The 13,272-nt window shown below is 36.7% G+C and overlaps 1 protein-coding gene across 1 annotated transcript; it reads left to right on the top strand.

Annotated features, from left to right (window-relative positions):
- The first annotated feature begins 5,513 nt into the window (after window positions 1-5,513).
- LOC148863863 (uncharacterized) lies at window positions 5,514-13,022 on the top strand. The gene is made up of 7 exons (XM_088975132.1): window positions 5,514-5,662; window positions 7,022-7,290; window positions 7,848-7,903; window positions 8,052-8,130; window positions 8,222-8,360; window positions 11,550-11,663; window positions 12,516-13,022. Exons 2-7 carry the CDS (start codon window positions 7,118-7,120, stop codon window positions 12,705-12,707), a joined length of 753 nt encoding a protein of 250 aa, XP_088831258.1. The 5' UTR covers window positions 5,514-5,662; window positions 7,022-7,117; the 3' UTR covers window positions 12,708-13,022.
- Window positions 13,023-13,272: the final 250 nt, after the last annotated feature.

The raw sequence follows: 13,272 nt of genomic DNA, 5'->3' as shown, positions 1-13,272 counted from the left end.
AAATCTTAGTCTAGGCTGTTTCAAACCTAAATTTTTTTCTATTGAACTTCTTGAAAGAAGAGGTATAGATTGCAATCGGACGATGATCACTTCTTCTCGCAGTTAGGTGCTTCACACGAGTGTGAGGGAAATTTTCAAGCCAAGAGGTGGAACAGAGACCTCTGTCAAGGCATTCAAAGGATTAGTCCCGATTGTCTTCTGTTGGACCAAGTGAACGGCTGACCTCTAAAACCGAGATCAATTAAACCACAAAGCTCTGTGCCTCTGTCAATATGATTGAATTTCTTGATTTGTGTGTATTCCAGCTGCCGACCTCTACAAGGTCAATTGTTCATCTACCGTTCCAGTAGATCAGCTATATTATCTGAATCTTCACCCAGCCCTCTTCTCTATACTCATTGCTCCATAATATTTGGATTTAACGTTATGATTTTACAGAACCCAAGGCAAGTATATTTTATTGATTGATATAGCATAAATGTATCTTTCGACAGTTTTGCTGCTGTCTACTCTTCTTTTTCTTATAATCTGTTTTTTGTTTCAACTCCATGGTCATGAAAAGAAAAAGAAATAAAAGAAAAGGAAAATTGGAAACCTATAATTTAATCTCATTTTCTATAATTAGGGTGGACCTAGGATCTCCTGCCCACAAGGGTCTTATTAATAGAACATTACATCTGTACATTAAACATCTCCCCATAAATAGTAATATGTAAATACAGAAGATATTCCCAATGGTTTTAAGTAGGAATGGATTGGTAATGAATTGAAATTTTGGGTTGGAATTTTAAACTTGAGGTCAAGTGTTTGGATATATTTAATGCATGCATTGTTTGGGAATTGAAATCTGAACCTCCGATCCTTGGCTTTTTTCACAACTCCCATACACATAGGGGATTAGCCGATCGATAACCCAGTAGTTGAATTGATCACTCGGCACCATTTCAAAAAGGAAGCAGAGGATCAATTGCAGGTTCTAGGTCACATGGGTACCTTGCTCAGTCCTCATTCTTGAGTCTTAATACCAAAGAAATACCCATAAGAAATATAATAATACAGTGTCTGACAAAGGTTTCACTTTCTCTGATGGTTGGACTGTGATATCATGTAAACAACAACTATTACTACTACCACTAAGAGTTCACATCTCCGCCCCACAATGCCCCATATCACATCCCACCGTATATTGGGAACATCTCCCAATGATAACAGGGTGGAGATGTGATCTCTATTACATTGTTAATAAAAAAAAATATAATAATAATAGCAATGGTTTAATTTATGGTTTTTAAAACCGAATCGGTCAGGGGTCTGGTTACTGAGTCGAACGGTCTGATCGTTTGAACTGAACGCTCGGCCTATTCTGACAAAAAAAAAAAAAAACTGTCAAAACTGTTCGAATGGTTAATCGCCCGATTCAGCGGTTCGCTGGCCAAAATCAACGGTTTGGAGGGGAAATCCAGTTTTTGGGGATCGGTTCCATTTTCCCAATCCGACCGTTTGGTCTGGTCTGGTTTTGAAAACCATGGTTTAATTTATAGCTCCATTATGAATTATACAAATTTATAATAATGACAAAATAGGTAAATGTCCTTTCTATTTATATTTTAACAATCTAAAAAAGAAAATATAAAATAATTTAAAAAACAAGTCATATGAGTTTATTTGAATTTTGGAATAAGATAATAAAGAAAAATAGAGAAAAATGAATATTTGCTTAGAATATCTAACAATCATCATTAATAAAAGGGAAATTTTCTGATTAGTACCATTTACTTTGGGGCTAGTGCCACTTTGGTCTCTAAACTTTAAAATGCGACAATTCAAAGCGCGACAATCTAGTGCCTGACATTTACTTATTATTAACCAGTCGTTAAGTGGCATTTAAAAAAGACATAAATGCTCTTTAAGTGTCATTTGATTTTCTTTATCAACATCCAAACATTGACAAAAAAACTAATAGTCCCAAATCCATGTCCCTTATATTCAAAAAAGTTGGGGTCACCAGAATGCCCACTCAAATGTGGCCCCAACTTTCTTAAATGGAAGAGGCAATGATTTGAGCATGTTAATTTTTTGTCAATGTTTAGATGGTTGATAGACAAAATTAAATGACACTTGAAAGACATTTGTGTTTTTTTCAAATGCCACTTAACGACTGATTAACAGCTAATTAACAATTGGTACTGGATTGACACGTTTTAAAAGTTCAAATACCGAATTATTGCATTTTGAAATTTGGGACCAAATTGACACTGAACCCAAAGTACAGGGTACTAATTAGGAAATTTTCCTTACTAAAAAGTAGTTTATCTACTTTTGTAGAAAATATAACAAAAGTTTGATTGTTTTACAAATTGATTTGAATTGCTTCTGCTGCTGTTCTTTTGTTATTGGTGGTGGTAGTATGATTTAGAAGTTTATGTTTATCAAAAACATGAAAAACCAATTGTTTACAAACTAGAGTGATATAACCAACATTTCAAACATTTTTGGCCAAGTGAATTATTGTTCATGTGTCACCCAATTGGAATGAGCTTTTAATTCACAAGAGTGTTATTGCAATCGACGTGCATTTGAATTTCCATATGAATTCCAGTTTAGACGATCCAAATGCACCATATATAAGACAAAGAGTTATGTTCTATAGATGCTCTAACGGTGAAAAAAGTAGCTATATAGGAATCTTTTGGCGACTATTTTGGTTGCCCTTTTTTTTCTTTATTTGTGTTCAAGCATAGAAAAGCGGATAAACTTTTTGGGGCTTTTTCAAATTTTAGTTGAGAATGGAAATATGGGATGGTTACAGGGTATTCCTGCTTGCTTTGATTTGCCTTGGATTTGAAATTGATTGATCTTGAGGGCTTATCAGGATGAAGTGGCTGTACCCTTTTTTTTTTCTGTGGTGGACAAATATTTGCACCTCTTAGTCGTAATCCATAGCTAGCCTTGGCATGTGACAGCCTCCCAACAAATAGTGCAATGCCCAAACAATATTTGAAGGCCTATCCATGGACAAGGATGTGTTGATGCCACATTAGAAATTGCTCTACTTTTTCAATTATTTATTAGCAAAAAGACTAATTAGCAATAAATCATTTATTTCAACCACTTTATCAAACAGCCCCCCGACTTCTGCTCCCACCACCACCACCACCACCACCACCACCACATTTAAGTTCAGCACACACACATGTGTTAATTAGCAGGTTTTTACATGCACACAGCATGCATGGCGAGCAATGGGTCCCGAGTAGACGGAAGAAGGCATATAATTCCCTTGAGAAATTGGGAGGTCTCAAGTCTCAACTTTGTAGCTCTGTTTAGGCTTAGTTGCTTTCAAGAGTCCATCTATATTAGCTAAATGCCCCTGTATTAATCAGTGTGTGTCCTACAACCACTCTCAACCTCTCACTTAATTAGTGCATGGTTGGCATGCATTTTGTGTGGGAATTGGGATTGGATTGAGCTTTTGTCAAATTGAACCAACTTGAGCCCAAAACAGTGTAAAATGCCAACGGTGTAACCTGCTAATCTGGTTAATTTACACATGATTCACTTGTCCATATGGCCACACATAACTGCATCAAAGTCGTCATGAGAATCCGGATTTGCTCCTCACAGCACTTTGGAGCCGCACATTCATGGGGATGGGGGAGATGCTTTGAATGCACACTGCACGGCTACAATGTGCTGTGTGAGGTGAGGACTGAGAATTTGCCTCATCACTGATTAAATTTGGCTCCCATCTCCTGAAGTCAAGCCATAGCCCGAAATTGAAAGCCCTCCCTAATTTCAATAGATACAATGTGGTGAGCCAATTTAATGGTGTTTGTTTTCAGAGATCTGATCAGCACCCCACATGCTCAGCGTGTATTGGGAACTTCTCTCGTAATCTTAATACATGATTGAGATGTGGGGCACGCAGTTGTGAATTCTTGTCTTCAATCCGTCACTGACCCGGCTTGTCTAATCGATCATTGGCCGCAATCCTGATTTGGTTCAATCGGACTGGGTGTTAAAGCACTTTAATAGCTACGGAAATCTTTTTCAAAAATTGGAAATTGTGAAGATTCACTTCGCTTAATGGGGAGCTTGGGCTTCTGCCTGCTGGGTGATCATTTATGACCTAGCCCTGGCTTGGCCTGGCCTACAAATTTTCTGGCCTGGGTAGACTATTTTCAGGTGGAATTTTGGGAGTATTTATTTAAAAAATAAATGCTCAAAATAAGTGATTATTCTAATAATGGTTCATGAGCATTTGTTGAAAAATCACTTATTTCAAACAAGAGTAGTATAGGTATTTTCTAAATGGCGTTATGGGCTAAAATAGGCCAAAAAAAATTATTTTCCAAACGCAATAAGTGCTTATTAGTATGGTTTTTGTTTAAAATAAGTATTTATTTGCACTGTTTCCAAAACTGGACCGTATCAGATGGTCGGATCGGAAAAACTGGGCCTGATCGGTTCTATTTTTCTCCAAAACCGCTTTTTCTCCCAAAACCATTGATTTTGGTCAGCAAACCGCTGAACCGGTTGGTTAACTGTTTTGACCGTTTTTCAATTTTTTTATTTTTTTATTTTCTTCATCAGAACAGGCTACAGGCTGGGCGTTTAGGTTGAACGGTCGAACCATTCGAACCGGTAACTGGACCCCTGACCGGTTCAGTCACCGGTTCGTTTTTAAAAACCATGTTTATTTGAATAAACACTCCCAAACTTGGCCTAAGGCTCGGGAATTATATATTATATAGGAAAATTAAAAATTTTAATTTCCCTAATAAAATTTTAAGTTTTTTTTTTTGTAATTTTGATTACAAAATTAAAGTAAAAATTTAATTTTTAAATATAAATACAATTAATTCATAATGGCCATTCCGGTTCAGAACCGGTCTTAGACATGTATAAGGCCTGTGAGTCAGGTCTGGGCAGGCCTCACAGCTAGATCTGTTCATGGGTCGGGCCGGGCCGGGCTCGAGCCAGGCTTTTAGTGTTCATTAACAGAAAAATAATAGCCCGAGCCCGAGCCCAAAGCGCAACCTAATAAAAGAAAATCAAAAATTTCCCTATTCAAATAGACACTATCTATTTTAATTCAGGTCCGGGCCATTGGCAAAGCCCGAGCCCAGCTCGAATTTTATGCGGACCGGGCTTTTTGGCCCGAGATTAAGCCTATGGGCCAAAAAGCCTGTTCAAGCCCGTCCGGGGGTCGGGCCGGGCCACCCGGCCCATGAACAGTTCTACTCACGGCCGTTAATACCCTGTAAAGACCTGTCCCATGATCATCCCTGCGCAAGAAGCTAGAAGCGTATGTGGTTGGCGATCAGCTAAGGGGACCCACGGATAGATTCTTTTTGAACCTTTGGAGTGGCATCATATAGGTTCGCGTAAACAGATTCCAATCTGGCGTCATGAAACCACTCTAATCATATGAGGGAATCTCCAGTGGATCAAATCAGATGCCCCGCAGAGATGTGCGAATATGCGAAGACACCTGCAAGATTCGTGAGGATGCGCATCTTAGAAGAATTCCCCCGTTATTTTACGTCTTTCAGTTGGAGTCCTCCGAGTCCCAACTCAACCAACCTCCACTTCCTCGTCTCCTTCTCAAATTGTGCGCAGCAGCAGATCGCCTCGTCTCACTCTCAGCTGGCGCCGGCAGGTTCCCTCTCACACTTTCTCTATCTGATTCGTGGTTTTATAAAAGCCTCCATCTTGTTCATTGTTTCTTCTGTTAGTAAAACCAGAGCTAATTTCATCTTACTTTCCAAAAAATATTTGATATAACTACTGTTTGCCTGCAAGCACCAAGAGAGTGTTTCTGTTGTTGTTGTTGGTTTTTTTTTTTTTTTTTTTCTGATTGTTGAGCTTATAACCAGGATATATAATTGTTCGATCACGCTTCAATGACAGAACGATCAACGAACCAATAAGTATCCAAGTTTTAAAAAGATAGAACTAATAAAGATTCTGTTGATGGGCATGACCCCAAATCTAGTCTCAGCTGTATGTACATCTGTAACCGATGTTAATGTGTTCAAAGCTTACACAGACATGGCTGAGTAATGATCAAATGAGATGGTTGCCAATCACTTGTGGGATTTAAGTTCGCTTGAGAATTGAAATACGTTTGTTTAGTGGGAAGCATATGGAAACTATAGAATCAGTTAACGCCTGAAAGGATTTCAAGTAGGAGAATCTTTAGGTTATAAATCAGCAACTTTTATCATAATCCGCTCTCAACTTGCAAAATTCGTCGTTCAAAGGAATTTACACCATTTTCTCAATTTGGCTCTTCTTTATTTTGGCCCAGAAGACTAGGGAATAGCAATTCATTTCCATCCCTAAAAATATAAAATGCAGCCTTGAACTGTAATTGAGAGAAGAGTGTCTTTTTAAAGGTTATGAAGATTATGAAGTATCGATATAAGAGGTAACTTATAATAACTACATTAGCTTTCCTAATTTTGATTGAATATAAGAAATTACTTTACAGAATAAAATGCAGCTGAGATAGTGATAATGATGTGACAATAATAGGAAAGAAAGCCATAATATATGAGAAAAATTTTGAATCTGTATGTATTAACTGGAATACAGGATAATTTATGGGTAGTCATAGTGGCTGAAAAATATGAGAAGCAGCTAAGATGGTTTGGTTTTGTGTGATGGAGACCCATGATAGTACTTCTGAGGAATGATAGTATGAGTAGTGACTAGTAAGAAGTGAGTTGAAACTTATGTCTTGATGGATGATACAACTCTTTATGGACTAGAATAGCAGAAAAGAATGCAAATTGATGGCATCATGAGGCTTGGACAATGATGTTGATAATGATGATAACAATTAGTCCATAGAATATTGCCTATTGGAGACATTTCTATCAATGTGCTTCTAGAACTATGAATTTCACTTGGAGCTTAACACTGAACATTCTTTAGATATTTATTTCAGAAAATCTGATGCCATGTTTTTAGTTCATACAATAACTCTCCTGTTATTTTGTTTTTTGGCTAATAGGAACATTAGATTGTTGCTGCTGGCGTGCTTCTTTCGATAAGTAACTTCAAGTTCTTGGTTGAAATTTATCCATTGTGGAATATCAGCAAATAGCTTATGAGTTCCGCATGTTCATTGAGCCCTTGTAAAGCCCTAGAAGGGGTCCATGGGGTACATCTGTTGCCGCATTCTCCATTTGTAGTGGAAGAGATCCCTCAATATGGGGACTTGCATCACTCAACCTCCGAAGAAGGTCCAGCTTTCGGTGCTAATCAGAAGCTATTAATGCAGTAGGTTCTAACTTCTAAGATATGATCTATCTCGATAAAGAATGAAAGTTATGCTTTATACTGTTTATCCTAAGATATTTTTCTTGATAAAAATCTAGATAGATATATCAGAATTCTGATGTTCAAAAATTCCTTACATATGCTTGTGTGGAGCAGCATATGTACATAAACCATAAAACTTAGACATTGGCACATGTCAATGACCGAAACAGATAAAAAGGTTGCAGACACATTGACCTCCAGAAGTCCAAAACCTGGCAAATTTATAAATTTCGTTTTTCACATAACATAACAAAAAATATATATATCGTCAATCTGAGTACAATATAGAAATAATGTGCATATTCCTATTATAGTCAGAAAATATGATACATGTGTCACTGAAATCTGTCAGATCTAATGCACTGTTGTGCTTTGACACTTGAGAATAAAAGAAGAATAACACAGTCAAATATCAGAAACTAATATCCTTGTTAGATAGCATATAAAATCATATTAGTTTCCATTGCTGCAATATAATATAAAAAGTTAAGTTACTTCTGCTTTGTGTTCATCAGGCGACTTTGGCAGCAGAGACCACCATGCTTAAAACCCATCTGTTGTAACCTCCAAGGTATTCTTAATAGAAGTTACTTTCTTAATATGTTATATTAGCATGGTATGGATGATGCATTGTTTGTCCCAATGCTATTGCCTGGTGCATGGATTCCTAGACAAACCTATTTCTGTTTGCTCATGTTTTACCTCCTTTCCTGTTTTAGGTGATCAGAATGTCATAGAGACAATAGCTAATGTGCTTACATCACTTCCTTTTATTGCCCTTGGAATCCAGGCACCAAGGTAAGAAAGCAAGTGTTCATTACGGTATCATTTGGCTTGAAAATTATGTCATTCCTTCAATGTCCCTAAGAACATTTTACTGAGGCTTCAGGAAGAATTTGAATTGTACACTCTATGCTAATTCATTAGTTGGAGTTGGAGTAGCATCAAGTTTATACCACTCCTCGAGGGGAGAACTGAGGAAGTACTTAAGATGGGCAGACTATACAATGATAGCAGCAGCAACAGTTGTAAGTTAGAGTTTACCTAAAGATCCTACATACAGTTGGTTATTTTATACATCAACTCATATCAAAAGCAACAAATGAATTAAGGAGCTCCAATGATTCTGCAAAGTAAATTGTTATCTAAATGAATATGAGTTTCATTCACATTCTATTATTTAAAGAATGTTTTTATATCCAGCTTAGCATTCATGAATGAATAATCAAGTGAAAAGTTGTAGCAAGCTTGACTACATCAATAGCACTTGTTTTTAGAACTAAAAAGGAATCTATTTCATTTTGGTCTCATCAAACTAATCTTTGATGGGTGCAGCTTGGGGAATTTAGGACTCTCTAGCAGTGTTGTCAGAGCCAGGCTGCATTGGATGGTTGAACCACTGACCAGGTGACCCAGTGGCCTTTTCTGGGTCCTGGTTAAATGAAGGTTTTCATGGTTTGAATGGGATAACCCTTTGTTAACCGGAAAAGCTATGAGCCAGTGAGCATTCTGGTTTTCTGACCAATACGAGTCTGACAACATTTGCTATCTAGTATAGGGAGAGTATTCAGAAAAGGTGGTGGAAATATGTTGGTTTTGTTCTTAGAACCAATTGGCTGATGTGATTCAACCATGAGCGGAACTAGTGTCTGCGTTGCAAGAATTGCGAATAGCTAAATCTTTCAATTATTGTAATCTTCTGATGAAGGGGACTCTAAAATAGTTGTGGACTGACTAAGGAAAAACAATACTGGATCTTGGGTATAAGAAATATCATCATGGACTGAAGACAATCGGAAGAGGGAAAGAAAACAAGCTTTAAGTGGACACCAAGGTCTTCCAGTGGCCTGGTAGATGGGCTAGCAAAACAAGGAGCCACTAGGAATTAGTTGTTTTGCGGTTTGATCCCCTAAGGGAAATTGTAAGAAAAACAGATTAATGACTAGTGGTACTAGGCCTAATTGGGGGGGGGGGGGGAACATCAAAAATAAAAAAGGAATCTATTTCCTGCCTCATCCTCGCTCAAGACCTCTTCACTGATGTGCTAACCAAACAATATTTCTCTCTTAGTGCATTTTAAATTTGTATGTGGACACATTATTTCATTAATAAATCAAGAAGTCTAAAACCAGGTTACTCCAGTATAATGCTATATCAGAGCAGCATTACTTGAATGGATGGAAGTCAATAGGTTGTAAGTAAAAATACCCTTACTCCCTCCCTCTCTTAGGTTGGAGAGCCTCTATTTAGTACTAGATTTTGGCTATATTAGAGAAGTTTTCATTCAGCTTCTCTCTGGAGTTTGGTTTTTTGTAGGGGTAACAGATAGTCTGAAATTCTAATTTTAACCTTTTATTTTATACTATAAATGTGAATTCATTTCTGAAAATAAAGAATATTATAGGGTCTAATCCGTAGAAAAGCATAGCATTTACCCAATTACCCTTAAAATTGTTTTTCATGATATTCTAAGTTTTTTCTTATCTCCTTCCTAGGTTGATTGGGTGTTTTTGATTACTTTCAGAATGAAGGCTTTTGGTTGTTATATTGCTCATTAAAACATAAAATACTTATGCATCTGTGGAATATGTTCATATCTAATAGGGAGTTGGTAAAATCATATATTTCTGCATTGTAATTTTTCCACTGTTGCATGGACACAGATACAAGAGTCAGAACCCGATGCATGTCCAAGAATCTGGCTTGGCAATATGAAAAAACATGGACTCATGGACACGTCTATAGAAAAATGTGCACTATTAAAATAGTTCGTATTTTGAATTCTAACATTATATACCTAAAAAAATGTTGCCTTTGTTACCAAGTAACATTTGATATGAAAAATGGCATTCATCTTGTACATTATCTGTTCATTTATGTCAACTAAGCTAGGAGATAAAAAAAGGAAATCTTACATAGAAGTTTCCAGAATAATAAGTGGAGTATTGGACCTCAATGCATGACCTACATGGAAATGTCATTCATTTAGGAGAATCTACAACACTGAGTGAAATATGGTGTCACTTCTTACATAGAAGTTTCCAGAATAATAAGTGGAGTGTTGGACCTCAATGCATGTCCTACATGGAAATGTCATTAATTTAGGAGAATCTGCAACACTGAGTGAAATATGGTGTCACTTCCTGATAATTTAGAAATTCCCTGTGTTCCCCTACTATATGATAAGATTTAATGTTGAATTGGTGCTAATGACCTTCAAAAGAGGGCCAAAGTTTTGTGGAATTACCTTCCTATAGTTACTCATTAAGATATTTTGGATGAAAGCAAGTCCAGGGTATTTTCGTGATTGATCGTGTGCTTGGGTGTCAATTCAAAAATTATGGCTGTTCATTTTAAGGGTGACTCATTAGGCATTTAATATTGAATTGCTCAAGTCGATGCATTGTGTTGAATACATAGTGCCATCATGATCTGGCAATATCATAAAACTGAACTTTGATGGGTATTCAATTGGGAACCTGGTCCTTCAGGTATTGGAGGAGTGTCTCTGGTGTCTTGGGATTTGAAAACTGTTAAACTGGAAATTGATCGGAATCTGATTGGGAACCCAGTAAAAAGTTCAGGTCAAGTAAGGAACTTGCCTACACAACCTACACAATTTCTGCCACTTTGAGGGATGATTAAAGGATGTAGCTAGTGATGGACACTGGACAGGCATCCTAATTTGAAGAGGGGGATCTAGAAGGTTCTTTTGAAGAACTTTGATGGTTCCTCCATCTGAACAATGAAAGGATATTGTTTTTTTAAGGATTTTTCTTTGTGAAAATCCAGAAAATTATAATCTGATTGAATGGAGGCCTTTTTCTGATCAGGGCCATTGGTTTTTGATTTCATACATATTATTTGACAACTAGAATTAATTTTGAAGCAATTTGGAGCAGTATAGAGCCTTCCATGGTGATTTCTCTGACTAATGCTTACCACCAGTTTTTTTTTTTTCTAATTTTTTTTTTTGGGGGGGGGTTGATTTCTGGTTAGTGATAAGGATCCTTTCATGGACCTTCTGGTATGCCTGATCAGTTCAAACCTCTTCTTTATCACTCATGTTGCTTTAGTCTTGGATTTGTTATTGTTATGAGATTGTTGATCTGCAACCTGTTTTAATTATCTATACTTTTTGCTTTAAAGACTTCCCTAATTCTTGCTTTCAAATAATTCTCCTTCTAGTGGTATGAATAAATGAACATTTGTTGCAGTGTCTTTCAAGGGCACTCAGGAATGAGAATCCAAAATTGCTTATGGCAGCTTCTGCTGTTTTTCTTCCAATCCAGCCTTTAATGGTTTCAGCTGTACACACTGGTTTGATGGAGGTAACTGATGCTTTTCTCCTCCTGTAATTTATTAGTGTTTTATTAAAGAAGGTACCAATTTATTAAATTTATTTTGTTATGATGTTTACATGTTACATAGTTACAAACCCTTGTAAGTAATGGTGATAATCTCATATTCTATGGATTGTCTTATTGAAACTTGTAAGTTTAACTGTTCTTGCTACCAGATTCATCCAATAATCATTTTATATTTTAACCATAAACTATATTATCCTTTCTTTTGCATTACACAAGCTTTGAGGTGGTAGTAAATGAGGGCAATCAAGAAATTTAAAAAAAATCTAATATTTCCTTCAGTTTTTTTTTTTTTTTGGATATATCACTGCTCCCACAGGGTTAAACTTGCAACATGTAACTGTCTCTGGCACCTTGGTTGCACTTTTTGCTTGGAACTTTGTTAAACCTTGTTTGTTTGCTATGACTTCTATGCCCTTGTATATCTTTACATCCCTTTCTCATGACTGAAATTGACAGGGATGCTTACTGCAGTACTTTTTTCTATTCATTTTCTTCAATTGCCACTACATCCATCCTATACACATTTCTGTCATGCGCATCCAGTCGTAGGTGTTAATGAGTTTCAAAACAGCACCTCAAATTCACAGGTGGACTAATATTGGTCATACTGAATGTTGGGAGTAACTTCAATTGAATGATGGATACCCAGTCTTCATTGGTGTCAACCCTCCTCTTGTCGATACTATAACATGCATGTTTTCATTTACTTGACAATCCTGAGTGTAGAGAAATGCTTCTTTGCAGCTTCACATTCATATTGAAGGCATTCGTTGTACTTAAACTGGTTTTCTTTCTCTTTTTGTTTCCTTCCAGGTAGCATTTGCAAGAAGAGCACTAAACGACCCTGATCTGAGGATGGCCCACAATGTGCATAAGATGTCATCTCTTTTGGGAGGTGCTCTTTTTATTGCTGATGATATATTCCCCAGAACTCCATATCTTCATGCTGCATGGCATCTTTCTGCTGCTGTTGGTGTCGGGACATGCAACAAGCTTCTTAATTGATCTTCAATCTACCCTGCATAAATGAATTATTCTCTATAGTTGTAGGAGCCATCATTATAGTATCTTATTTTCTACTTTTAATTAGGAACACATCTTAAACAAAATCAAGGTTCGTGCCCCTCGGTGTCTCATCACCCAAAAAAATTCATGTAGTTGTTAGGATAGGGATAGGTGAAAGTAAGATATCTCTTTTTGGACTTTATAAAATTCATGTAACTGAGAAAGAGGAGGGGACTGCCATCTTTTTTATCAGGAGCATGGAATCAACATGTTGTTCCCACCTATCTCATTTTCAATGAATTAGGCTTTGAAAAATCTCAATCTGCTTAAAGCAATTCTGTTGTTGTTATCAGTGTTTTTGTGCATCAGCTAAGTTAGAAATTGTACTTTTTTCCTGCTAATCAATGTCAATAAGATCATCCCGGATCGATTGGGCAACAGTAAATGGAAATTTAAATATTATTATTTGTTGTAAAAACTAAGAAGCATCCACTTTTAGATCCATGGAATCCAACTTATGGAGGTGGTCCTCGTATTCTTGCTTTTCATTACTTGGTGATAACTT

Source organism: Nelumbo lutea, chromosome 3, assembly GCF_056320005.1.
Source record: "Nelumbo lutea isolate HS-2025 chromosome 3, American lotus-T2T, whole genome shotgun sequence".
Classification (NCBI taxonomy): Eukaryota; Viridiplantae; Streptophyta; class Magnoliopsida; order Proteales; family Nelumbonaceae; genus Nelumbo; species Nelumbo lutea.
This window is presented reverse-complemented; position numbering and strand designations above follow the sequence as displayed.